General features: G+C 36.3%; 1 protein-coding gene across 1 annotated transcript; it reads left to right on the top strand.

The window, feature by feature from the left end:
• Nucleotides 1–11,632: 11,632 nt before the first annotated feature.
• On the top strand, nucleotides 11,633–26,709 carry LOC149551391 (uncharacterized). The gene is made up of 3 exons (XM_089786900.1): nucleotides 11,633–11,877; nucleotides 12,165–12,377; nucleotides 26,166–26,709. The coding sequence occupies exons 1-3, from the start codon at nucleotides 11,674–11,676 to the stop codon at nucleotides 26,229–26,231; spliced, it is 483 nt and encodes a 160-aa protein (XP_089643026.1). The 5' UTR covers nucleotides 11,633–11,673; the 3' UTR covers nucleotides 26,232–26,709.
• Nucleotides 26,710–27,538: the final 829 nt, after the last annotated feature.

Raw genomic sequence — 27,538 nt, 5'->3', positions numbered from 1 at the left:
TGTGAGTTCATCAATTCCTCTAAGGGGTGAGTTCATAAGTTTGCTAATGTACGAAGTGGTGATTTTACCAAAATTTAATACCTAAAATGCAAAACCATCTTATTCTCCATGATCTGCCACATTATCTCATGCCATCAACAAACTCACATATGAATTGTAGAAACTTCAAAATTGAAAAATCACCTTCTCATATAAACTCTTGAAACTACTAGATTTTCCTTGATTAACATAAAATATATTTGACAAACTAATTATAACAAGAATTTATTTTCAAATTAAAACATATTAATAAATCCTTAAATGCCATCTACCTTACTATAATTAATAATAATAAAACTGAGCTAGATATATTTATTTTTAATACACATTTATTAACATGTTTCATTGTTCATGAATCTTGACTAACCAGTATGACTTCACCAACCTTATAACATCACTATCATATCAATTCAATAACACTACTCTAATTGACCATTGAGAGTAATGCCAACTCTACATCTTACTAAATAAAAAATTCAACCAAAACAAATAATAAACTAGCAGTTGCAAGCTTTCGTGCTTGCAACGATGAACCGAGAGGTGTTTACTTTAAGTAAAATAAAATTTAATTTAGTAATAAAAATAAATCAAATTTATTTATTTAATTTATTATATACTAATAAATTATCATCTAAAAAATATTCTCATAAAAATCTATTATGAAAAAGTAATAAGAAAATAATATGAAAAAATAACACATTTAAAGAGGAGCAAAAAATATAAACTAAAAGTCTCGGTGCTTCTATGAGCATCACCTAGATCCAATGAGTGCTAAGTGTTATGTATATTATCATGAGAGATGGATTCTTGTAAATCACCACTCATTAAACACGAGTCAATTAGTTTGACTCAAAAACTACATAGTTAAACCCTGATAACAATATCACAATTTGACTTGTTGTGGGAAAATATTTCCTACTTATTAATTTAAAGTCTATTAGCTTAAATATATGAATAAAATCATTAAAAAAAAAAAAAAACTAAACTAACTTAAAATCTACCAACTTAAGTATATGAAAAAAATAATCATTTAAAAATAATCTCTGTAAAAAAAATATTATGAAAAATTAATATGAGAAATATTAAAAAGTATATTAAAAAATAACAACTCCCACAAATATCATATTGACTAAACTAAAAATCAATATTTAAATGAAAAACTATACTAATTTAAAAAATAAATAAATAATTTAAACTTAAATTATTTTTATAAAAACCAATAATATAACTAATTTGAAGTCTATTAAATATATGAATAAAATATTTATTTTAAAAAACTCCAAAAATTAATATATTAAATTAATATGAGAAATATAAAAAAATATACTAAAAAAATAGGAACTCCTCCCACAGATATCTTATTGACTAAGCTAAAAATTAATATTTAAAGTAAAAAACTACACTGATTAGAAAATTTAAAAACTAAAACTTCAATCAATTTTAAAAATTAAGATTAAATAAAAAGAAAGAAAAATATGAATTAAAAGTGGAGATAACAACTAACTAATTTTCTAAATAAATAGGGAAAAAAGAGAGTTAAAAGTATAGATAAATTAATTTATCAATTAAATACAAGAGTTAAAGTTGGAGTAAGATAAAACTGGTTTGAAAATAATTAGTAACAAAGGGCACAATTTTTTCGGTTGAAGGCTGACAATTTTAAGAAATAACAAGATAGATATCTAAATTTAATTAATACTATTATTTAATTATCTGTAAATTATTTGTATATAAAACTTTTAATTTCCCCATAACCAACTTCATGATTTTTTATTTTCCAATACTAAACTTCATGATTTTGTATAACAGTTATTTTGTGGGTTAAAAAGGTAACCTAACATAAGCTTTAGAAAAAAGAAAAAAAAAATGTTGACCAAAATAATCTCTAACAAAATTAAGTAAAAGTAAATATTTACGTTAGTGCCTAACCAATTAAACTTGTGTGAAACAATTATAACTAAATACTATATATTTTTTAAGATTGTTGGTCTTACCTACTCTAAATTTTAAAACATATTCTAAAGTCAAAGATTTTTTTATCTACTTTTTGACTTGTCTATCCATTTTAAATAAATATTTTTTGAGGCTCTCTTCCCTATCTAAATGAAATAATATTTAACTATTGATAGATTCATTAAGAATCATTAAATTACATCAATAAATCAAAGATCCATTGGCAACAATTTATAAGATTTGTTTATTTCATAAAATATTTATTAATATTTAAAACAACAAAACTAAGGTGTTGTCTCTTAAAGACCATAACATACTAACAATAGATAAAAATTATCTACTCTACTCATCTACATAGTATTTTAAAGTCTTCAACAGAGCCACTTAGAAACATACCAAAAAACATAGAATTCTACAATTCTTTTATTTTTTTGATGAATAGTCCTTTTCTATTAATAAAATATGCTAAGAGTACAATTCACAAAAAAGGGGCCAGGGGATACAAGATCAACACGCGAAAGAGTTCACACGGCTGAAGCTAGACTTAAAAACACGGCCTCAACCAGAAACAACAACTATTCATTAAAAAAAAATAGAATAAACCACCTCAAGCTGCCAAGGCAATGCCAACCGAAGGAGGAGGATCATCTTTATCAGGAAATCTCCACATATCAGTGGGATTGTGGGGTGGATTGGGAACAGTCTAGCGGTCATTAGCAACAGCAGGATCATGGGCAGCCTCTGCATCCTTAACCTCTAGCCGCGGAGGAGAAATCGCCAAAGCCAGGCAAGGAAATTTCCCAGAATGCACCCACCGAGGCCTAGGAGGAGGAGCCGGGGACTAGCTAGAACCACCACGTGGTGGGGAAGCAAAGCGGTGCCTCCATCCGCCATCATCACCATTGGGAGAGCGGTGGCGAGAAGCTTAGGAGCGCGACATGTGCGAGTGGCGGCTTGAGGACTGGTGGAAAGAACGGAGGCCACGAGGTGTAGAGGTATCAGCCGAGGCATCCGAAGGAACTTTGGCAATGGTACAAGGAGCATTGCCCCAGTGATTTAACAATTCCTGTAAGTGAGCAACTTCTAGTGAAACTTTATTAGCTTGCACCTGGATCTGCATACTCACGTTGTTACAAATGCATGCTTTAGTGTACATAGCAATGTTAACATCCAAAAAATTGTGAGTGACAGAACAACATTCCTATCTTTCCACAAAGAAAAATAAATTTCCATCCTGAAGGTATGCCAAATTTGAGTGAATTTTCGAGGAATTCTGGGGGAATCACCCAACAAGATCCTGTGCCATGAAAATGGTTTGGGCCTGAAAGGCTTGAAAAAATCATGAATCCAGTGCCAATAATTTTGAGCACGCTTACAAACCCAGAAAATATGCAAAAAGGACTCAGGTTGACCACAGAAGGGGCATCTAGGATTAGGAACCCCAATGTGCTTGATCCGAGGCCCCAGGGGAAGACCTTGGAAGGCAAGGCACCAAGCAAAGTGGACAATCTTGGGTTCTGTAATAGCACTCCAAATGGTGTCAAAACGTTTTCTCCATTGAGAAAGTGAAGATTGCAAATGCGACCGCTGGTTAAGCGTGTCAACCATCGGAAGATGGGGTGAGAGCCATCAATACCCCATATTGGGCTTATAATTGGCAAATGGAGTGGCAGGATACCACTTCCAATCATTCCACCAAGGCTGACCAGACTGAATCCCCACCTTATGAACTAGGTGCACAAGAATGGAAGACAACAGAAGGTCAAAAGTCTGCTGATCCGTACTAACAAGGCGATAATGAACTTGCATATCTTCCCATGACCTGAAACTCATGGCGACTCTTGAAAAGAGATCCTTAGGAGTTTGAATGCCACGTTTGAAAAAATGCAGAGCATTGGCACCTTGAATCTTGGCGAGAGGAGTGCCCTGAATTGAAAACAGGGTAGACCACCAAATGTTCTGTTGATTCAAGGAGAGCCCATTGTGAAACTCATCTCCAGCCCAATGAAGCCACGACTTAACAACTTCCTAGCCTTTCCAGATACTCTTAATAATAAATGAGCCCTGAATGACCACTGGTTGAAAACCAATCCCCTTCCATGCAAGCCTGTTAACAGGGAAGCCAGAAGAAATGTAGTGCCTTACCAGAATCTTCTAGGCTTCGTCCCTAGAAATAGCTCGGATAACCCATTTTGCACCAAGAGCAAGGCCTTATTTCCGAGTGGAAAGTAGGCCAAGACCACCAGACTCCCATGGGAGACAACAAAAATCCCAAGCAACTTTATGAAAACCATGATGGTCAGAACCAGAAGCCCAAAGAAAATCTTTGAGCAAACGTTCTAGCTTGAGATAGGAAGCTTTGGATGACACCCAACAGGAAGAATAGTAGACATGAGTGGCGACCAAAATCTTAGAACAAATCTAGAATTTACCAGCAAGAGAAAGCGGCTTGGTGATCCAATAGTCGACCTTTTTGCTAATCTTGGCAAGCACAACATTCCAAAACTCCATAGGAGAGGCTTGGAAGGCAAAGGGAATGCCAAGAAATTAGAAGATTTCCCTGTGAGTAACCCATTTCCACTAGAACTAGCTGAGCCAAGGTGGAGCTGCCAAAAAAGATTGACGGTAGCAAAGGATTTTATGCCACTGGATGGCAAGGCCAGAGGCTTGACAAAAGGTTTCCAGACAATTTAAAAGCATTTTTGATATTTTCTTCATCCTCAAGAAGTGTAAGAAAGGAATCATCATCAAAATGGCCATTGACTAACTGGGAGGAAGAATCAGGCAAAGAAATGCCACGAACCAGCCCTGAAGACATAGAATGAGCTAACAAATAGCCAAAACCTTCAACAACAAGGACATAAAGCGCTGGAGCTAGAGGGCAACTTTGCTTGATTGAACGAAAAAGTCCAAAAGCCTTAGATTGCAAATTATTGATGGTAATGCAAGCATTAGTATCCCCAAAGAGCATCTCCATGGACTGAAGAAAATTGGGGCCAAAACCTAGAGCCTGAAGCATAGCCAAGATGAAGGGCCATTTAATGGGATCATAGGCTTTAATAGCAAAATCAATCCTTAAAAAGATAGCCTACTACTTGGACTTGCGAGCCCATTCCATACCTTCCTAGACAACAATGATGTTGTCAAGAATATATCTGGACTTGATGAAGCCAGTTTGCTTAGGCCGCACAATTAAAGGCAACATGTGCTTGATTTTGAGAGAGAGCTCCTTGGCAATGATCTTATAAGACACATTTAGAAGGGTAATGGGCCTCCAATTGCATATGTCCTCATGATCACCAGCTTTAGGTATGAATTTGATATTCCCTTTATTTATTATCGCTCCTAAGCTTTTAGTATGATATGCTTCGAGATAGACTTTGTGCAGGTCAGGACCTATTTGTTCCCAGAGGTGTTTATAAAATTCACAGGGAAAGCCATCACACCCAGGAGACTTGTCATCCGCCATGGAGTAAACTGCCTCTTTATGGTGTTTGAGGGAAAGAAGTTGCTCACAGAAAGCATGTGCTCAACCGCAAGGCGGTTTGGGGTAACAGAGATACACTTTCTAAGAGCCTCCTCCTGAGCAATCGAATTTCCCTGCGAAGCAAAAACGTTCCCATAATGATGAATGAATGCTTGCAGGATGTCAGGGAGATTGGACAAAACAACCATTCCCTGCTTGATCTTTTTAATCCCAACATTGGTATGATGGGCCCAGAGCGCCTAAAAGAAATCCTATGAAGCTTTATCGCCAACCTCCAACCAGTGGAGACGGGCCTTGATTTAAGCTCCATGGGTGGCATAGTTGTCAGCAATTTGCTTGTCATGGAAAAGTTTAGCAAGATGAATTTGCAAATCCACATCAAAGGGGTTGAAGGTGAGAGCCTCAGAGGCTTTTTTGAAGGTGAGGGTGTTGGCTTCATAAGAGAATTTCCTAAAAATTGCTAGTTGGCGCCCATAGATGCGTAGAAACCACGCAGTTTCAGTAATGGCATCATTCCACCATTGAATCCATCCCCGCGTGGGATGGCGGATGTGGCTTCAAATTCCAGACATGTTGGATGTGTGAGATGGTGGAAGCATGTAGCAGTACAGATGTGTTGAGGAAGAACTAAGACTTGGCCACCTTGGGGACAAATGTTTGCCAAGAAATGACAAAATAGATGGGATAGTGGTCGGATAACATCACATCTGTCAGGGGAATGATAGGCAGATCTCGATCTTCACAAAAAGAGAAAAAAGATTGCGTAGAGATCATAGAATGATCGAGATGTTTTAAAATGCAGTTAGAGCTAGCTCGAAAGTTGGACCAAGTGTGCTAGACCCCACTACCCTGGCGGCGGTTTGTATTGGGATTAAAAAGACCCAATTTATTTCGCATGTAGTACCAGGCTTCTCTTTCCCCAGCTGTCCACCGAAGGGGCAGAATGCCATCTTTATCAGATGCAACTTCAACCATATTGAAATCCCCACACATGACCCAAGTAGCAGGAGGCAAGTTGTTAGCTAGCCAAACCCACATTTGGGACCTTTCCACAACATCATTGGAAGCATAAACATTAATGGCTCCAAAAGAATGATTGTGAATGGAAAGCAAAAGCCAGATAATTCTATGCGTGGGGTCAGAACCATGCGAAATAATAGCAGAATGAAGGTGAGGTGACAGGAGAGTAACTACACCATCTCAGCCAGGTTCATGCTGAGAGGAAAACATAACACCATCCTACCAAATGACGCGACACGCAACAAAAAGCATGAAACCAAAAATCTTAACTTCTTGCAGGCAGAGAAAATCTTTATTACCAAGTCTATGACAGGTGTCTCGGACATAGAATTTTCTGGGGAGGTCTGAAAGACCTCGAACATTCTAGGAGAGGAAGTTGATGAGAACTCTTCCATATCCTCCTCGTCCTCAAGATAGGAGTAGCTATTTTGTAAGAAGGTAGAAGCTGGGTGGAAGTCAGACGGGAAATCCTCTGACCTAACTGCCTGCCGTTTCACTTCTGGTTTCTCCGCACGTCCAGGAGGACTGCGAGAATGCCATGTCACTGATGACACGATGGAAGAAATTGCAAAAGGAGCACGAACCCCAGCTAAGGCAGAAACACTAGCGACTGCCTTAATCCCCTGCGTACTAGCATGGTTTGGAACCTGCAAAACCCCTAGAATAGGCGCTGTGGAAGCCGCTTGTGGCCCCATGCTAGCCGAAGCAGATGCTCCTGTGGGAATAGGAGGAACCACGACCACCACCGCATAAGACTGCTTGGGGGACAAGGGATTCAAGGGACCCTTGCCCTTGCACCAACAGTAACCCATTCTTCCTTTTTTCCTTCGGCCTATTTGGTAGGCACTTCTTTAGGCATGGACTTGACCCTAGGTGTAGCCAGAGGGCAATCCTTGATCTTGTGTTTCGCGGACTGGCACCTATAATAGGTGTTAGGTAGATTCAAGTAAAGCACCTTCTAGGAGAAGGTTTGAGCTCTAATATGGATTTCCACAGAATCCTTGAGATCCTTGGAAAGATCAACTTCGACGCAAATGCGTCGGTGTGGGCGGGCATTAAAAATTTTCTCAGGCTCCTTGGTGACAACTTTGCCAAGGGTTTTGGCAATGGACTCAATGAAATGCCAACATGGCAAGGGAAGACCTGGAAACTCGACTCACACAGGAACCCTGTTAGTGAACAGATTGTCCTTTGAAGAAATACATGCAAATATGACCCCAAATGCCCAAGTAAAGGAACAAACTAACACCAACAGTTGGAGAGGTTATCATGGGGTTGATAACCTTCCTCTAAATTTTTATCAGGTACAGCTCCCCATACAAGATGTTCAATGAGTTAAATGTGGGTGCTTTTACCAGAAAGCACAAAAGGATATCAAACATCTACCTGTAAATACAATGTAGATGCGGAACCTAAAAGACTACAAGAAAGTATTAACAAATGACACAAAGTTCAATTGCACGCAGCATTATAAATATAATGAAATATGAGAGAGTAAAGAAATAGAGCTTTTAGAACACTTTGAAATCAAATATATTCAAGAATTCATGACATAAATGCAATTTAGAGAAAACTGAAAGTCATACAAAAATAACACTCAGTGGAAAGAAAATTGCCCGGACTCAAAGTTCTGGTATGCAATTATCTTTCGAGTCTCCCTCCTCTAAAAATGTTGAAACAACAAAGTTCTCATTACATCATACATCTAAATCACTAACTAAAAGGAAACCTGAATTCCCTCTCCCTGCATACATTCAAAATCAAAATATCCCCTGTTTTCCAGCTCACAGTTTGGAAAATTAAACAAAACTCTGCTCTTTCTCTCCCAGCAAATGAAACTTTCAATCCAACTCCTTTGTTCTGCAGCCCAAAGTCTACAAAATCCAGCAGAAAGTGGAACCTTTTGTGGTTTGAAAATACCTTCATAAATAGCCGGTTGATGTGTATTTTCAGTTTGCATAACTGATTCTTGGAATTTGACTATCCACCTTCCTCTTCTTATGTTCTCTCATTAATATTTTAATAACCTTATAAAACATTGATGCAAAAATTTTTATGAGGATAATTTGACATATTAAATGAGACTTAGGCAAGTGGCACATGATTACATTATCCCAATATAAAAATATTCTTGATGCTGGGCGGATTTAAAATAACTCTGTCAGCAAAAATAGGTCTCGGTACGAGAGGCATAACTAATTATCCCATTGTTGGATCATTCTGAATTTTGGATATGTTATCAGAATTCTAGTTCTCCACATTCTCACCAAGGCGATTTTGAAAATAATTTCTGAGTCAAAAGTTATAGGTCACTCTTTAAGGGTCTATATGACTATCAAAAAATCCGACTTGCTGAATTAAAATTCCCAGCCACTGATCATTGGACACCATTCTGAACATGTCTTCTTGTTAATAGCATTATTTTTCTGCAATAACTCTTGTTGCCCAATCAATCTTATAGCATTTTGGAAATCACTTTGGACGTACATGAGCCCATAAATATGACTCGGGTATCGGCTTTGTGGCCCAAACTCAAATCTGTGCACTCGTGCTATTCATAATGTAGCCGCTGCCGATGAAGGTAGATATTAGGTATCCATGCATAATATACTGATGCTCTGTCTCTGCCATGAACATTTCAATGAGCAGACCATGTGTGTCCCTGGACATGGCTCAATCACCTCCAAATTATGGCTTGGTTTGATCTTTTCAAACTCTTTGAATATAGCACTGACATGATTATCTATTATAGAAGTAGATGAAAACATCGACAAGATATAGAATGTTTCCTTCATCAGACTTGTATCAAGCTTTTATGAGAATTCTACATGGAATGAGAGATGTTTTCTTTACAACTTGGTTACTGTTCCTTTAGACTTTTGTCAAGTGAAAATGTGGATTGCCGCGATTTCTCAACAAAAACATGAAGCATTACTTTGAAAATGTAGAGTATTCACATATGAGAAGAAAATCGGGCTTGGCATTTCATCATATCCAATATTGTAGCTCGATTAAATGATCCTTATACCTCTGCTCTAAATCATTGGCGATGACAATTTTGAGCCTGAGCCTTGATTCTGAATCTGTGTGTTGAACTACTAAACCATTGAACTACTTTGAACTACTTCGAACCTCAGTTCGAAGTGGTTCAAAAACTCTGCACCTCACATCTTCTAAAATTGTTGGGCTAACTGAAACTGAATTATGAATTCTAGCAAAATTCTGAACTTTCCTGAGCTAGCCATTCTGCATTTCAAATTGCCTTGAACTATCAAACCACTTTGAACTACTTCGAACTTCAGTTCGAAGTGGTTCAAAAACTCTGAACTTGAAGTTTTACTTCGATTGTATTGAACCTGCAGAATGGGTTATTTGAACCATTGAACCATTTCGAACTACTTTGAACTAAGGTTCAAAGTGGTTCAAAAACACAAACTCCAAGTTTTAAAACCATGCTCATATTGGTTACTAATAAACCCTAAGCTTTTTATCATCCGAGATTGTGAAGTCTCGAGACCATTTTTGGAAAACAAGCAGAGAGGAACACACAGACCAAGGTCCATTGTTAAAGACCACGTTTGCTTGCGACGGGTTAGCGAAGAGAAATAAAAAAAACCTTTGGTAAGGTTTTGCATAGCATCAAGGCAAACTCCATGAGGAGTCCAGCATTTGTTAACCCAGTCTTGGAGCATAGCTTTAGGAGTCCTACCAACAAAATAACCTATAAAGGTATGTTGCTCTAACCAGTCACAAGCAGCATCAAATTCTTGTAAAGGAAGGATAATGTCAAGATTACCTCGTGAAAGACCTTTGGGACAAACTTGCGCGGGCGTTTGTTCTGAGGCGGTACCATGGCAGTCCGAAGCAGCAGCGTGAGAACCAGAAACAACTGGTTCACCGCTGGCCGGAGCCATTATATCCTAACCTAAAAGCTCCCGCAGTAATTGCGGTTTGACAATGGTGCCTACAGGTGGAAAGCTCAGACGAAGAGTCATACGCACAATTCTTTTCTTGACTTTATTTAACTCTTCCAAAGTAATTCTCTTTATTTTTATATTTAAATTATAAAATTATGAATAATTATATTATAAGTTTTTCTTATAAATTTTAAGTAAATTAAGAAGAACTATTTATAGTAGTTTTTAATAAAAAGAACTATAAATTTGACATTTACAATGGGTTGGGCTATTTATAAGTATTTTTGTTGGTTAATTAATCAATCACATAGATTATGTCTCTCATACTAATAAGACTATAAACTACACAATTCAAACTGAAATTTATATTCATATTCAATTTCAATGAATCATTCTAACTCTTATTTTTATATCTATTCTAATTAGATGAACATATAGTCATTCACTATAAACATTGATCTATATATTATGATTAGTATTGCCACATATAATGATAATGATAATGAATGATACTCTTATAATTGATTTCATCTATGAAATGCTCCAACAAAATATTCAAAATATTCAATATACTCTAAACCAAACCAACTTAACCAGAAAATTTCCTTAAAAATAAATCCACATTCCAAAATAAATTAAAATAAGTGATAGGAAAAGAACTTGTACCACCTTATATACCAGCCATTAATGCATTCCTTACCTTCCACGGCTTAATAAATTATTTCTTGACTTCATGAAATTTATAGACAGATATCTTATGATTAGTGAAAAATAAATCGGTGGCAGCTATTTTTGCCAAAAGTTAAGAACTGCTTACCAAGCAAAGGAAAACTTTTGATCCTGTCAATCCGTGTTGACTTCTGTGTCGTCATGTTTTGGGGGATGAAGGAACATTAAGTACATATATATTCCTACAGCTCGACTCTGCAACGAGATTCCAATCTTACTCGTCATACTCGTCTAAATTACTCGTATGGAATCGTTCTTTGATTACCAGCATTAGTATTTCAGCCCCTCATTATGGTCTTGCAATTTGATATAAGATTCAAGCTGCTGGAAAAGCATTTGGATGGGCTACAATTTAAATCCATGATGATGTTATTGGAATAGTTGTGGTGTTACATCACAAAAGAATCCATGTGTTGCCATCAAATCAGTAGGGCTACAGAGCAAAAGGTGTAGTGATATTAATCTTGTTTTTGGGTTTCGAAGAAGAGAGTGCTTCATTCTGGTTAGGAAGAGTGAAGGGCTTCTACAATGAAAGAAGGAGATGCAGGAAAAGATAAGGAGAGTTTTCTTCTTGGGAAAGGAAGGTACAAGTTCTGGGCACTTGCCGTAATTATTTTGCTGGCATTCTGGTCTGTTCTGTCAGGCAGTGCAAGGCTCAAATGGTCTGCTGGAAATCTTATGCTATTCAGTGACGAGCTTGATAAGAGGCTACAGGATGATTTTGATGTTTTGGTAAGTTATGGTATGTTTTTATTTTCCCTTTTTTCCTATTTTCTTGATAGATCTGTAGAGAGTCATGTAGTGACAATCAGATCTTCATGTTTGAACAATTGGGTGTCATTGTAGATGATTTAAAATACTTGGGCGTGTCTCTAAGCGGAAATTTGGGGGAATTCTGATATAAACCTCGGTAAACCCCTCCTGGGGGGTGTGCTTGGGTGACTTTGGTAGACTGAATTCAAGTTGAAGACGAGTGAGATCAGGAAGAAGATTAACGTTAGATGTTTTGGGTATCGCAGGAAATCGAGGAAAGGGAGAAAGTGGTTCGTCATATGTGGGATATATACATACATAACCCTCGTCTGAAGCTTACTAGTTTCTGGCAAGAAGCATTTCACGCTGCATATGAAGAATTGGAAAGTGAAGTCCCGGGAGTCAGGGAGTCTGCCATATCAGAAATTGCCAAGATGTCTCTGAGATTGGTGGACATGGACCCACTCGCCCAGAAAATGGTATTTAACAAGTGCTAGATTGCTTTTTGTATAGAAACACGTTGCTTTTCTTGTTGCTATAATAATTCCTTTTTCTTCGTCTTTTATTGAGTGGGATCTTCCTGGAAGCACAATTATGAGGATTTGTAGGGCACAACACATACATTGTATTGGGATATCTATTGGGAAATCTAATGGACTAGGAGAAAGAAATCTTTGGGTTATGGAGAAGTGAGGCTAGTGGAACCCTTTTTGGGTTGTGTAATATAATGTAATTATTGTTTCAGGGGGTTCGCTTGCTCATCGTCTCCGCTGATTTCTCTATAGCCGAGTTTTGAACATAAGATCCTAGTATGAGTAGGTCAGCATTTGAACCCTGAGCCTTAACAACTCATAATTTAAAATCAAATTATGTAAATGTAGATCCGAATGTCATTTTACATAGATCTAAACTTACTTCAGCTTATTAGTATGTAAGAGCTGGTCTTTCCAGTGGAAGGCACTGGTTAGCTGTCATAAGATCAGATTCTTCTATTTTGATCCCTGCCGCTGTATAACACTCACCTGAATCGAACTAGAACCTGTCTGTTGTCTAGGACGGCATGAGACAACTTTTAATAGTTACACAACCGCTGGTGGGGAAAACATTTTAGTGGTTTAATGTCACCCACACTGAGATTTTATCTGTCCGTGGCTTTCTCAGCTTTCGTGGTTTTCTGATCTTACCAAACTAGCTGACCCTAAGTATTTTCGCCAGTTAGTTATATTGTACAGGCTAAATAGTTTCTATGCTATATAATTAAAATCAGATGCAGCTATAGGAATATGCTCAAGTTTATGAACCAAATGTTTGGGAAATTCGGTAGTTTGAATTTTGGGAGTGATTTGGTATTTATTTGTTTAAATCATGGTTGTTATGTTCATATAATTGAATTTTAAATAATCTACAAAGAATACATGGAGGAATATGCTTTCAAAGTTTCAAACATAAGCAAGCAGTTGAACAAATCAATTTTACGATGCAAAGACCTGTAGAATCAAATGATTTGAAATGAGAATGGTATTAATTCTGAAAGAAATCACATAAGGAAAGCTTCGACTTTAATTTTCTGTAGTTTAATGTAGTGTTCTTGAATTTTAACCAACCATTCAAAGTTAAAATTACTTGTTCAAAGAAGATGTTGTGGGCATTCCAAATTCTTAATTATATATTTAAGTTGTCTTTGAGCCATAGGAAAGACCAGCCTCAACTTTTCCACTTGAAGATGAGGCTGAAATTGCAATCTAGGGGACAAGAGATTGGAACTTTAGCAAGCAAACTGACAGCCTTTTGGACAGGAGGATTAACTGCAGGGAAAGTCAACCAAAAACTTCCGATACAGGGGAAGGTAGCAAAATACCTATGATGCATGGAGTCCTGGGATGGGGAGACCAAGGGCCTAGATTGGGGATGGCAGGAGGTGGAAGTTTGGGGATTGAATCCCCATTGGGCTCGAGGGGCAGTGCCCCTTGTGGGGTCATTCAAAACCATACATTCCTTTATGGCACACACCATTTTCACAATATCACTTTGATCTTACTTTTTTGTCACACCAAGTCCTTACCATTTCTGAAACATCGGATAGACTTGGAATGAGGCGTAGATGGCAATTTATAAGTTTTTGTGAGTGCTTAGGGTTTGGGTGGGGTCCATACACCATTATGTTTGTGGTTTTTGGCAGTAGATCAAAGTAGTCATTGATTTTTTTAAATACCAACTTTCAGGTTTGGGATTCGGGAGATTCTTGGGAGTCCCCTAGATGTCTTGGAGATGTCTTTGAGACCCAAACCAAGGTGGCATCGTAGAGATGTCCCCAGCTTGGTGGTAGAGGTGGTGGAACTGTGGAAGTGGAACACTGCAAAATGTGAGAGAGTACGATAGTAGTTGTGCATTTCACAGAAGTTAAACTCAAAAAATAGTAAAGTGAAGAATGCATAGATAAACAGAAATCCAAACCAATGGCATCTCCAAGTAAACCTTGTTTTAATTAAGTAAATGCTGAAATAAATGGGTAAGGTGGTCTTTGATTTAGATGACATCTACATAACCTTTGGAGTGCTGGAAATGCTACAAGTATAGAAGATGTTTCTAAACTGAATTAAGTTGGTAGTACAGGTGATAATACTTTAGTTATGGAACTTAATGCATTGTGAAGCAGTAGTGAAACAAAAACCAAACAGAGCATAATAGACAAATGACAATCACTGGAAAGCTGCACAAAATGGATGTTATTTCAATTTTGACTATATACAAAAGGAACAAGCTTTGTAAGAGAGATGCAATCTTTCCACTCTGCTTTCATGTCTTATAATCTGTGATTATATGGTTTTACGATGCAAAAATTGAAAGCTTTGTAAAAATAGTAAATGGGGTATCGTGGTGAAATTGGAAGAGTCACCACCTATGCTCCACTAAGTTTTGTAGATGAGGCTGGTAGGGACAGTGGGATATGTTTCTGGTATGGTGGCACTTTTTGGGCCAATTTTTAGGGGATGATAAATGAGGGCTGTTAAAAAAAATAGGGGATTTTTTACAAATATAGAGAAATTTCAAATATGCATATCATAACATTGATAATGCATTCATCATAGACATTGTAGAAGCTTGATACATAGACTTCACGTGAGAAATGACAAGCAAATTAACAAAATTCAAATGCTTCCATTGTCAATGTGCATACATATTATACTAGATAGTTAGACTTTAAAGTATAGCAAAAATGCACAAAGACTCCAATTTTCAGCTATGAATTGACATAAATTGTAAACAATAAACATAGAAGTCCTTAATCAGGTGTCCATAATAATGTAAAGATAGAACTAAGAAGATATGTGGCTGTCCATAAACATGTTAAGTTGAAGAGTCTAAATCAAAATCAAAGCTCAAGTCTGAGTCACTGCCAGTATGAGGAGCTGCCATAACCAGCGGAACCCCAACCAATTCAAGAGGTGTCTTCTCAATCTGCATAACATCTTCAAGATTGGCGTCCCAATGTAAGGCTGGAGTTTGACAATACTCAGGAGTCTGTCTATCTTATAGCTGCAAGGCACTGTGGATATCAGTAACTTCTTGGTCATCTAGCAGTAAGGTTGTCTGGCTGTCCCCTAGAGCCCAGCCATATCCCCTACTCCTTTCAGGAACGTTTTAGCTTCTGTGCTTGAAAAGGAAATGCACAGTATATGGAAAAAAATTATCCTCATGTCCCTGTACAGTCCCCAGGAAGGGTGCAGGGGTGAAAAGTGAGGGGACATGTCCTCATGGAGTACAGACCACCACACTTGGTAATGACTCATGTTCTTGAAAGTTAAAGTTCAAATTAAAACTTGGTAGTTTTGATGAATTTATGATCAAATAAAATCCAGAGTGCTTTTGCTCCAGATAGAGATCTAATAACATAGCCTTTTGAATCTGCTGGAAGATTTTAAAAATACAACCATGACTGCTGTGTTGCAATCATCTATGTTGGTAGTAATTGCAATATCAATTCTCCTAGTGATTGATAAACCTGTCACACTTGCCTCTCTTAATGATTGGTCAACTGGCAAAAATGTGCAATTTCTTGGACATATCCTCGTGTCCTCATGGAGTACAGGCCACCACACTTGATAATGACTCATGTTCTTTAAAGTTGAATTTAAAATTAAAACTTGGTAATTTTGATCAATTTATGATCAAATAAAATCCATAGTGCTTTTGATCCAAATTTGGCCAGATAGAGATCTAATAATATAGCCTTTTCGATCTGCTGGAAGATTGTAAGAATAAAACCATGCTTGCCGTGTTCCAATCATCTATGTGCAGTAATTGCAATTTGAATTCTCCTAGTTATTGGTATACCTTGTCACACTTGCCTCTCTTAATGATTGGTCAACTAGCAAAAGTGTGCAATTTCTTGAACATATCATTATGGATTTGATCAGTCTTTTTAGTATCATCTTCGGTGCTGCAGAGATAATTTAATAGTTTTTTGCAGCTGAATGGCTCCATGATTTTGAGAATTTCACCTGGAAAGACAATTAAATGTTGAAGTTCGAGAACAAATTAATTGTTTAGGAACATGTTTAACAATAAAAATTTCTTTGTGGTTGTTGCAAAACTCCAGCCTCCCTCTGCCAGCCATTTCTGAAATATCCAAATCACTTGCTAGGGCAAAGACAACATTTTTCATGATTTTTATAGATTTGTAGCTGCATGGGATACACAATGCAGAATAATTGCATTAGTAGGTAGCCCTCTCTATGGGATTCTTGCGTTTCATCCTTATGTTGCAGAAAGCTTCCTCTAGAAGTGGGGAGCATGTGATCCAATTGGCATTTCAACACAGGGGCCTTTTGATCATGCAGTCCTCATTCAACAGCCCTTCTATGTTGTACTACTCTGGTAGACTTGAGTGCCGTGGCCCTTGCAGTACTGGGCAAGTATCCCACTGATGGCACAGCCAACAGGCAGGAGTTTTATCAGCTGACACACAATTTACTTGCCATCTGTTGATGTCAGTTTTATTGCACTGCAACATGCAGAATCAAACACTCAATGTTTCAGAGTGAAACACTAAATACTCGATTCTCTCTTTATATAAGGTCATCTCTGATGCTAAGCTTGCAAAGTTAGATCTTGAAATGACTTCAAGTTCCCTTCAATTGTGGATGCTTGGTGAAATAATTTGATTTGCTAGTAATCAGTTAGGGGGGACTTACACTATTCATTCAATGGATATTAACCATTTGCACTTTTGAAGATTTGGCTACACAATGTGTAATGAAAATATAGTTTTGACTTTCCCAACGTCCACTTCAACTTAAACTTAAACTTAAACTTAAACTTAAACTTGCTAACTTTAACTATACTTCTACTTCTAACTATGAATGCAAGGAATTATGGATGGACTTGGACTCTACTTAGATGTAGTCTTATCAGTGACTCCACCCATCTAGTGCAAGCTTCTAAAGAATACTCTAATGGTTTTCACATCAGTATCTCCACTTCAATCCTATCGAATGGATGCAAACTAAAGATTAGATATCAATTGAAGTTAAGGTCTTTCAGTCATGGGCTAACCATACAAGGCACACTTACAATCAGCAAGAGGCTAGTTGCCCGGATTCTTCGAGTCAAGCAAGTAAACACACACAATTACTCTCATCCAACTAAGCTACTTCTACTTAACATGAAATGAAATCCTAATCTAAGTGAGAGATGCAAAGAACCGTATAATACTCCAAAATGATCATATATATCCACCATGAAGACCAACAATGCATATAGAACAATTTTGGTAGTACTTTAACAACGATTCTCCAACATCCCTTATAAAAGATGTGAGCAAGCCTTTATATTTAGGCTTCAATTACATGAATGGCCAAAGATTAAATCAGAATCATTGGTTCGGATTAATCCACATGAAACCCCAAATAGGGTTTCCATAACTATAGCTAGAAATATTAAATGCCAACCCAATTACAATTAAGCACCACCATGTGGGCCAATTAGAAAATTATCTATCCTCCATGAGCCAATAAGAAAAAAGCATAAGCATAAGAACTCAATAAGGTGCACCAACAAATGGGCCAATGAAATAATTACAATAATTTGTTGGCCAATCGAGAAGAGAGGTTAGGTAGGAGCTTGTAGAAGGAGACAACTTGTAGAAGCCACCATTTAATAGACCAATAAGATGATGCCTCTTGTATTTATACCAAGCCATCTTTGAGAATATTATTTTCTATATTCCCTTTTTTGCTTGGAAGGTTCAATGAATCTAGACACAATATGATGAAACCCTTCCACTAGGACAGTTGGCACATTCTCATTGGTTGACGATATGACTGCCACCTCGTCACTCCTTACTTGCAAGGCAAATCACCACTTGTAAATAAATGTAAAATTTTGAATGATAGTTATAACACATCAAGTTAGTAAGACTTAGAAAATCATCACAAACTTGCTATTTTGATTTCCAATAACAAAATTTAATTGGGTAATGTAAATCCAGATCTCATCTCTCTTTAAATTGATTTACAACCAATAATAATCAGCATCATTTAAAAAAAATGTTATTTTCCTTGTTTAAAATTGATGCTAATTATTTAAATTTGACGACTCCTTGAATAATTCAATTTGAATTGGGCCCGTGTTGCTGAAATTGATTGATACTTGTGCAAAATTGAGGGCCTTGGAATAATTCATTCAATGCATGGCCTTTTATAACTTCAAGTTGATTGGAAAATATCTAAGTTTTTGCCATTTATGATACATTTTCTATTAACTTCAATTGCCCATTTGTTAAAATCTATGTCATAGGATATGTCGAATTTCATTCTTGAAGTTCGAATTTCAGTGAATATTTACCCTTCCCTAACTTCATCTGAATTTTATGATATTTAATATAATATTTGTTATTTAATAAAATATTATTTTATTTTAAAACAATTTTGATTTGGTTAATTATTTAGCAATGTCAAACTATTTTGACAATTTTGTGGATTTATTACTTATATTTAAAAATTAATAAATTTATATAAGGTAAATTAAATTTCTTTTTCCGAATGTTGTGATCCACGAACTCCAATCTGAATGTGAACCTTGTGACTTGGGTTAAACTTAAAATTGATGTCATCTGGATAAATTCAATGCCACAATGGGAGAATGAATTCATTCATATCTAAAATCAATCCATAATTTACAAAATTGAGGTAAATTTAATCTCATCTCAATTTAAAACCAATTTTCATTTTTACAAAATTGAGGCAAATTTGGGTCTTATCTTAATTTGAAATTAATTTGCACCCCAGTTAATGTCATTAAGATCAATCTCCCCTTGCTTAGTATTTAATATTTAATCCAAAATTTATTAAATATATAATCCAAAGCTCAATACAAGACCAAATTATATTAAATCACTATCATGTAATGGCAAATTTGAATTTAATTGTCATGCTCAAATCAATCCCTTTCTTCCTTTATTCAATTACAAGATGTGGAGGTGCTACCTCCACCTTTGATATGAGACGAGAAGAGGCTTTGTCTACCTTGACTTGAGATGAAGAGAAGCTTCATCTCACTCTATAGTTAGCCAAAAATAGCTCAAATTCTCTGTTTAATTTCTGACTTCTAGACTTAGCTGATTTTTTGCAAATTTCAATTTCTACCCAAATAGGACCTCTTGCATCTCAGATTGATGCCAAATTCACTCTACTAGCTAAGTTCATCAGCAAAAGAGGGGGTTCCCATTTGCCATGGGGTGATGGTGTGAAAACCACACAACACCATCTGGAAAAGACACTTATTTGATGGTTCTTAAGACTCTTGTGAGTCAGTCATCCTATAAACAGGATCTCTTGCATCTCAAATTGATGCCAAATTCACTCTACTAGCTAAGTTCATCAGCAAAAGAGGGGGTTCCCATTTGCCATGGGGTGATAATGTGAGAACCACACAACGCCATCTGGAAAAGACACTTATTTGATGGTTCTTAAGACTCTTGTGAGTCAGTCATCCTATTCTTATGGACTAGTCTTACAAAAATTGTCACCCAGCCCCGACTAAATGCATTTTTCCATTTACACTAATGTGATCACAGCTGTACCATATACTTATCTATTATAGGCAGTACTGTATATTAACCTATCCATGTCCATCGATGCCTTGATCAAGCATTCTAGGGTTCACCTCTGACTAACTCAGTGATGAAATGATAGCTGTTGGTGGCTGGCCTTGGAGAATGACCTTGGCCTAGATATATAATAAGCTCCTAAATAATGGCAAGTTGTGCTCTATCACAAAGCTTTGTTAAACCCAAACTATACTATAACTATGGCATTGACTCTCTTAAGGGAAGTGACCTAATCATTGTAGAGAAGGTTTCCACAAAGTGTAAGTTGGAAATAAAGATTTTATAATTACAATAACATAACCCAAACTTTACCATTGTTATTGTAAGAATTTGGTATAGCTTTGATACCATATAAGAATTTGGTATAGCTCTGATACCATGTAAGAATTTGCCCAAGGCAATAATTCGACGCCAAGATGAAGAAGCTTAGTAGATAGCATAAGAGAGACAAATGATGATCAAATGAGAATGGATATCAGATAATTGGATGAATACATTATAGAAGTGCCTTGTATATAAAGGCAATTGATATGACTAGGAGTTAGCAAAGAGATAAGCATAACAACTAAGCACATGTCCAGCAAGAGTGGATTATCCTCCATTGTGCATGTATGTACGTGCAACAATGAAAGGATAAGAATGCAAAGGTGTATCTCATAAAGAGCTGTAGTAAACAACATGTGCTCAATTGGAGTGCAAACTACTGTGTTGTCTGCATGACAACTCATATGAATATGCAAACTCCTAGGTGATGACAATTAATATGAACATGCATTAACCTAAGTAAACTTAAGTAAAGTGTAAATAGTAGATACTTATTTACACCAACACTTAGGGAAAGGTACTTAAGCTCACAAAAGCTAAATAATAATGCAAGATGGGTCCTGGCTACTAGGCCATGTTAGGTACCCATGTACAATATCCAAGTGTAAATGATATGCAATGCAATCTCTCATAAAGTGGAGAAAGAGGAAAAACCACATGGGAAAAATCCTCCCCCAAAAAGAGAGAAGAAAAATAAAGTAAGATGTATGTATGGATGGAGTAATCAAGGACCCCTATTATGACATACATCATGCATATACAATAGAGAATCCCTCCATAAGAAGGAAATAAGGAGAAATGAAATTCTCCTCATAGTGAATGATCTCCTACAAGAATGATGAGTGCTTGAAGGCAAAAGAGAATCCAGTGCCTACAAACAACATTTCTCCCTTTAGGAAGAAGATACACCAAATACAAATGCAAGAAGGCTTTCCATTGTGGATAGGAAGATTGAAGGGGAATCCATATGAAGTATGTTGTCTCTGAAGTCTGAAGATGTGTCATCATGTCCTTGAATAATGAAGATGTCACAAAACAATCAAGATCAAGTCCAATAGAAGATGGTCACAGACAAGGAACCAATGGCAACTGCTCTGTATAGGCATGTGGATCAAACTCCAAAGACCAAGGTGCCTCCTCAAAAGAAGAATTAGGGTAGAATCTATACCCATGAAATATGCTCTTGGATCAATGTAGAAGCTGCACCATGAAAACTGAATGATATTTCTCCCTTGAGGAAGAAATGGTGTCATGGGTGTACAAAATAATCCTCCCCAATCAATAGGAAGAACTCTTAGAATGTAATCTACCTTAGGATGCTGCATAGGAATCTGCAACACATGAGTATGATCAACCATGCAATTTGACATCTCAAGTGAAGTTTGAGATTCATGTAAAAAGCAATGTCCAAAGACTCAAATGTATTTTCTGAAGTGAAAGGGACCTCCTGCAAATGTTGTAAGAAAGTATCCATAGTCATGTCAAACTCGAAAGAAAGATCAAGTGGAGAATCATGAGGGTTACACTTGATCAAGAAAGATCAAGTGTTCCCTCATAACAATTGAAGAAGGATCATCCTCAATAAAGAGAAGATGTATATCATCAATAGTGTCTCTCACATCTGCAATGTAGGACTCCACAGACAAACTTGAAATGTTTGTCAAGAAGTCATCCCAAGGAACTGAGTCTGGAAGACAATGAATATCTTGCTGCACTGAATCATGTGAATCCACGACTATGTGAATACAAGCATCATCAAGAGCAGCAGCAGATGCAATATCAATAGGAGAATTAGTAGCTACAACTGGAGGTAAAAGATCTTTTGGGAATGGAGGAACATGTGGATCTCCATACATCTCCCAAAGATAGATCCAAATGTCATAAAAATCAGTTGACTTCATGTCATCAAGTGAATCCATAACCTCCATATCCATATGTAGAAAGAGTGCACGACAAATGATTGTAACAGTGTCACAATTGTATGAGAGTCCTTTCACATATGGCAATGCATTATTCTCACTAAGATAAGTGAGAACTAATTCACTCCATTGCTTATAGTTTTGTGTTGTCAAGGTAATTAAATCTTCCTCATCCATGATGTACTAATCAGTGCAACCCCCCCCCCCCCCCAAAAAAAAAAAAGATTTTTGACACTTTATACTAAGTGCATGTATAATTGCCACTTGTCAAAATGAACCAAAGTGGACTTCTAATTTGATGGTTACAACAACAAATACGAAGCTATATATGACTCAACAAGATAAGACACAGGACCTCTCAAAGATCTACTTAATCACAAGTGCCAAAAATAGGCCAAAAATGACCAAATGCTGAAAGTACTATGTCTACTCAAAATTACTTCACACTGATATCAGATCTGGAAAGTAGACAAAAAATTATGCACTTTCAAAAAAATAGCATTTGAATATGTGTCCATATGAGCCCAAATGAAGCCTCTGAAGTTGTAAAAATTGGGATTGACAATTTTCAGAAAAATTCAAGAATAGAGATCACAAACAACTTGCACCAATGTGTAGATCACAAAATTCTATCCCAAAACAAAAAAAATTGTTCGAAAAAAGGAGTCCGTGTGAGGGAGATACCGCTGTTTGGAAATCACCTTTGTAATTATTTTACCTGAATCATTGCCGTCGCACCTCAAAAAATCAAATGACTCTAGATTTCACCTTAGATGTCCGATTTTGATGAAACAAAAGTCGATTTGGGGGTTTTTTGACCTTTTGAATGTGATACCAATATTTGATTTGCACCAGCAAGCTCCAATCTTGCCCTGCAAAAAAAATCTCTCCAATGGCTATGCGATGAAACTTCGATGACTCTGATGCCATGTAAGAATTTTGTATAGTTTTGATACCATATGAGAATTTGGTATAGCTCTAATACCATGTAAGAATTTGCCTAAGACAATAATTCAATGCCAAGATCAAGAAGCTTAGTAGATAGCACAAGAGAGACAAATGATGATCAAATGAGAATGGATATTAGATGATTGGATATCAGATAATTGGATGAATACATTATAGAAGTGCCTTGTATATAAAGGCAACTGATATGACTAGGAGTCAATAAAGAGATAAGTATAACAACTAAGCACATGTCCACCAAGAGTGGATTATCTTCCATTGTGCATGTATGTATGTGCAACAATGAGAGGATAAGAATGCAAAGGTGTATCTCATAAAGAGATGTAGTAGACAACATGTGCTCAATTTGAGTGCAAACTACTGTATTGTCTACATAACAACTCATATGAATATGCAAATTCCTAGGTGTCTACATGACAATTAATATGAAAATGCATTAACCTAAGCAAACTTAAGTAAAGTGTAAATAGTAAATACTTATTTACACCAACAATTATGGCATTGGCTCTCTTAAGGTAGATCTAATCTCTGCAGAGAAAGTTTTCTTCAAAATGTAAGTTGGAAATAAAGATTTAATAATAACAATAACAGAGTTCATCTTCCTTCTATATACTCTTGCCTGGCATCTGCCCCCTTCTACCCATCCTTAATTGGTGTTCACCGTTGATAATCTCCTTTGTACCTATCAATACTCATCACTGAACAACAAGATATTTAAATTCTATGAAATCTGACCCTAATACTATTGGTCCACATTTCTTAAATGTACTGAACTAGTTAGAATCCTATCCAGACAGTTGTTTCATTATATTTTCTCTTGTAGAAATGAAAAGTTTCAGCTCTCTGCAAGTGCACATTCAAATCGACTGGCTCTCTCAGCCCAGAAATTAAAATTTCACATACATTCATCTCATAATAATATTACATTTTGCTTGTGCATGTGTGTTTACACACATTTGGCTGAACTCTACAAAAAAAAAAAATTGGCATCCTATAGTGTTGGATTCTTTCCATGTCTCCCATATTCTCAACAATAAGCATCTGAACTCTATACACAACCTCCTACTACTGAGAAAACCAGGGAGGGATGTTTTCTTAATCAGTCCTTGCATCATTCGTATAGAGGCCAGTCATATCCCTTGAGGCATATCTTGTTAGTGGAGGTTAGAGGCTCCCTACACATTCCTTAGATCCTGCAAATCTATACATTTTGTTGATGTTGACCCAAAGTGGCATGCAATATCTATCTCCTCAGCCCAAGCTATGGAACATGTACTCCTTTCATGTACAGAGATTATCTTAAAATCAAAGTTCCAAGACTCAGATCCGGCCTTGACTTGGCAAGGGTAACTTGACTCGTGAACTGGCTCGGACTTGGCCATGACTTGGCAAAGCGAAAAAACCCTTGAAATTTTTATGAAGATTTACCCTTGCCTTCACCCTTTTGCTATCATATATTGAAACTGGCAGGGCTGATCCGTCTGTCCGACTCAGACCAGACAGGGCTGACCCAACTCGCTGACCTGGGATACTCGCCCGACTCGCAGAGAGTCATGGGACAATGCTTAAAATACACAATCTATATTTGTATTCTTTTCATCTCCTATGTAGCTCTGCTATTATTTTCTTTGTATTCATTCCCTTTGTAGTTCTGCCATTATTTTCTCTTTGTTCATTCCCTTTGCAGTTCTGGCATTATTTGTGTATGACAAATGCTTTTATTTATGATTTGCTTATTCTACATATCCTCATTCTGGAAATGCATATATTTGTCCCCTAAAATGTCCTGGGATCAGCATCCCTGTGCAAAGGATTTTACTATTATCATATCTTTGATTCCACATGAGAAACTCTGCAATATTTTGCCGAGTTCTCATTCATTTAGTGAGGGTAATTTGTGCTTTAAAAGACCGCTGCAAAACATGACACCTTTGGTTTAAAATAATTCTGTGGCCAGAACAACTGTTAATTTAAAAGTGCCTACCATTATTTACATGTGTAAGCTTTCCAGATGCATGCCATAATCCCTCTGTATAAGTATGGTGGATTCAATAGCTTAATAGCACCTGGCAAACTTTCAGAGGATATCTAAGTTACTTTTGCCTGTCTGATTTTGTATTTGAATAGAATCACAAGTATCTTTGATACCTTTATGACTTATCAATATGTAACATTTTTAGTGAGAAATAACAAAATTTACTATTATTTTTGGAAATGGTGCCTTGTTATATGTTATAACTAGCTTGAAACAGCCATCCCTACCTTTCTTTGTCTTCATGTATAGAAAACAAACAAGTATAGAACCTGGAAACCAGTACAATGACAATTCAATTAACTTCTTGGTGTAGGGCACTGATTAAAGATATTAAAAATGAAATTCTACCAGAAGGTACTCTTGTCCCTGATTAGTCCTAGATGGATGATCTTTGCGGAGATAGAAGTAATCTTTTGTGCATGACAACTGCAAGTCTGCTTCCAGGAGTGTTATCCCAATTTTTACCATTTCACTTTAGTGTTTTATATTTTCTGCACTGGTTTTAGTGTATAGGAATAGGCCTTTGTCATTGCTGTACCAGTTATCTTTAGGCATATCTCTAGCTCCATTTTGTAATCAACTTTCAATAATCTTTGCATTATCTTATAATATGCATGCACTATTGTGCTTTCGTTTCTTTTAGTATTTCTTTTCTTTGAAGGTTAGCTCCCAAAGTTCGTCACTTATCTCCCTTTGCATCGTGCATTTATGATGTCGATTGTTGAATTACCTGTTATCTATTTTACTTCTGTGTCATAAGTTTTGGTTCAGAGGAATGATGGTTGGATGCTTCTGGTTGATGATAAAATAAATTACTCTTTTAAGAAATCATATTTTTTAAGCTTTTTCTACAAATAGATATTTGAGATTGAAATTTATAAGTCACTTTGAGCATTTGGTTTGTGGAAAACAGGATGGTAAAAAGAAGCGTAAGAGAAAGCAGAAAGATCAAATTACATTGGCAGACAAGAATGGATGAGATAGGCAAAGTAGTCTTTTTTCTAAGGTCTTGCTGGGAAGCCTAAAGAATATCCTGGTCCTCTCTAAGTAGTTAGCTTTGAGCTATATCTCTTGAGCTGTTTTGTTTTCATCGTGCTGCCCTTACAAGTGAAAATTTTCCAAAAAGTTACGAGTCTTCTTTTTATCAGTATTATAGTATGTGTCCTTAAACAAGGATGGCGATCTGATCAGAATTTGTTACACTGAGATTAGTCAAGGTCACATTCTTCTATATCGGATATGTATACGGGCATTATTGCTTTAACAGGAGATGAAGATGCTCATTACATTTAAGGCCCCTCAAAGATAAAATTTGAGAGGGACTGGGTTTATGCCAATGGGTGTAATGTTGAGATCATTTTGAAATGCTGCCAAAAATTTGTGCAAGCAACAAATTTGTATAAGATGCAAATTTTACAAATAATTAATAATATAATTTGCACATTTGCTAGTTTTAACTTGTTTTTGTTTTTGCCCATATCAAAGTGGTTATTATAATAAGTTTGGAGTGATTAATGACATCGAAATGATAAGTTTTAAACTTGTGCATGTTTTGTATTGTGTGCATTTGTGATATATTCATGCACTTTAATTTTGGGACATCCCTAATTCCTTAAGCAGATCTTTACTAGCAATCTAGTTCACAATGTTAATTCAGTTGTGTTCTAGAATTCATAATACATGTTTTTGATTCTTCTGTTTGCGTGAAACGATGAAATCTCTGAGTGGGGTAAACTCAATCTATTAACACTTGTAAATTCTGTTGAAAGTAAATTGAACATTATTGCTAAAATGTGCTAGTGCGAAAATATTTGATATAAAGTGACTAAATAATAATTTGCATAAAATATTGGCAAACTACCTATTGACAACCATGCATGTTTGTTTGTTTTGGCCACAATCATGTATAGACCATGCATTTTTTTCTTTAATCGTCAATGGATCATGTCAGGGGAATCTATACTCCTAGTTTGTAGTAATAAACTGTCGGTTTGGGTTTTGGTCTCTTTCTCTCCACATGCTTATATATAAATAAATTAAGGAATGTCTTTCTAATAGCTTGCTACTTGCCCAGACAGAAATATATGAAATTTGTATTTCTGTTATAATAAAAATATATCTGATGCAATAGGCTCAATTTATAATTTGTCTTATTGTAGGAAAGTTTTTAACATTTCAGAGTGACTTTCCCTTGCTAAAATAATAGAATAAGAAAAGTCACTAGATGCACTTATCTTATATTGGGAATATCTTAGTACAGGATTGATATAGACATAGTTGGAATAT

The sequence above is a fragment of the Cupressus sempervirens genome, chromosome 6 (genome assembly GCF_028749045.1).
Source record: "Cupressus sempervirens isolate cs-2001-9-10 chromosome 6, ASM2874904v1, whole genome shotgun sequence".
Classification (NCBI taxonomy): domain Eukaryota; kingdom Viridiplantae; phylum Streptophyta; class Pinopsida; order Cupressales; family Cupressaceae; genus Cupressus; species Cupressus sempervirens.
Note: the sequence above shows the minus strand (reverse complement) of the source record. Positions and strands in the feature narration are given on the sequence as shown.

Coding starts and splice junctions, on each gene's coding strand:
- LOC149551391 (XM_089786900.1), top strand. CDS start 11,674: ATGAAAGAAGGAGATGCAGGAAAAGATAAGGAGAGTTTTCTTCTTGGG. Junction 11,878..12,164: donor AGGATGATTTTGATGTTTTG/GTAAGTTATGGT, acceptor TGGGTATCGCAG/GAAATCGAGGAAAGGGAGAA. Junction 12,378..26,165: donor ACCCACTCGCCCAGAAAATG/GTATTTAACAAG, acceptor TGTGGAAAACAG/GATGGTAAAAAGAAGCGTAA.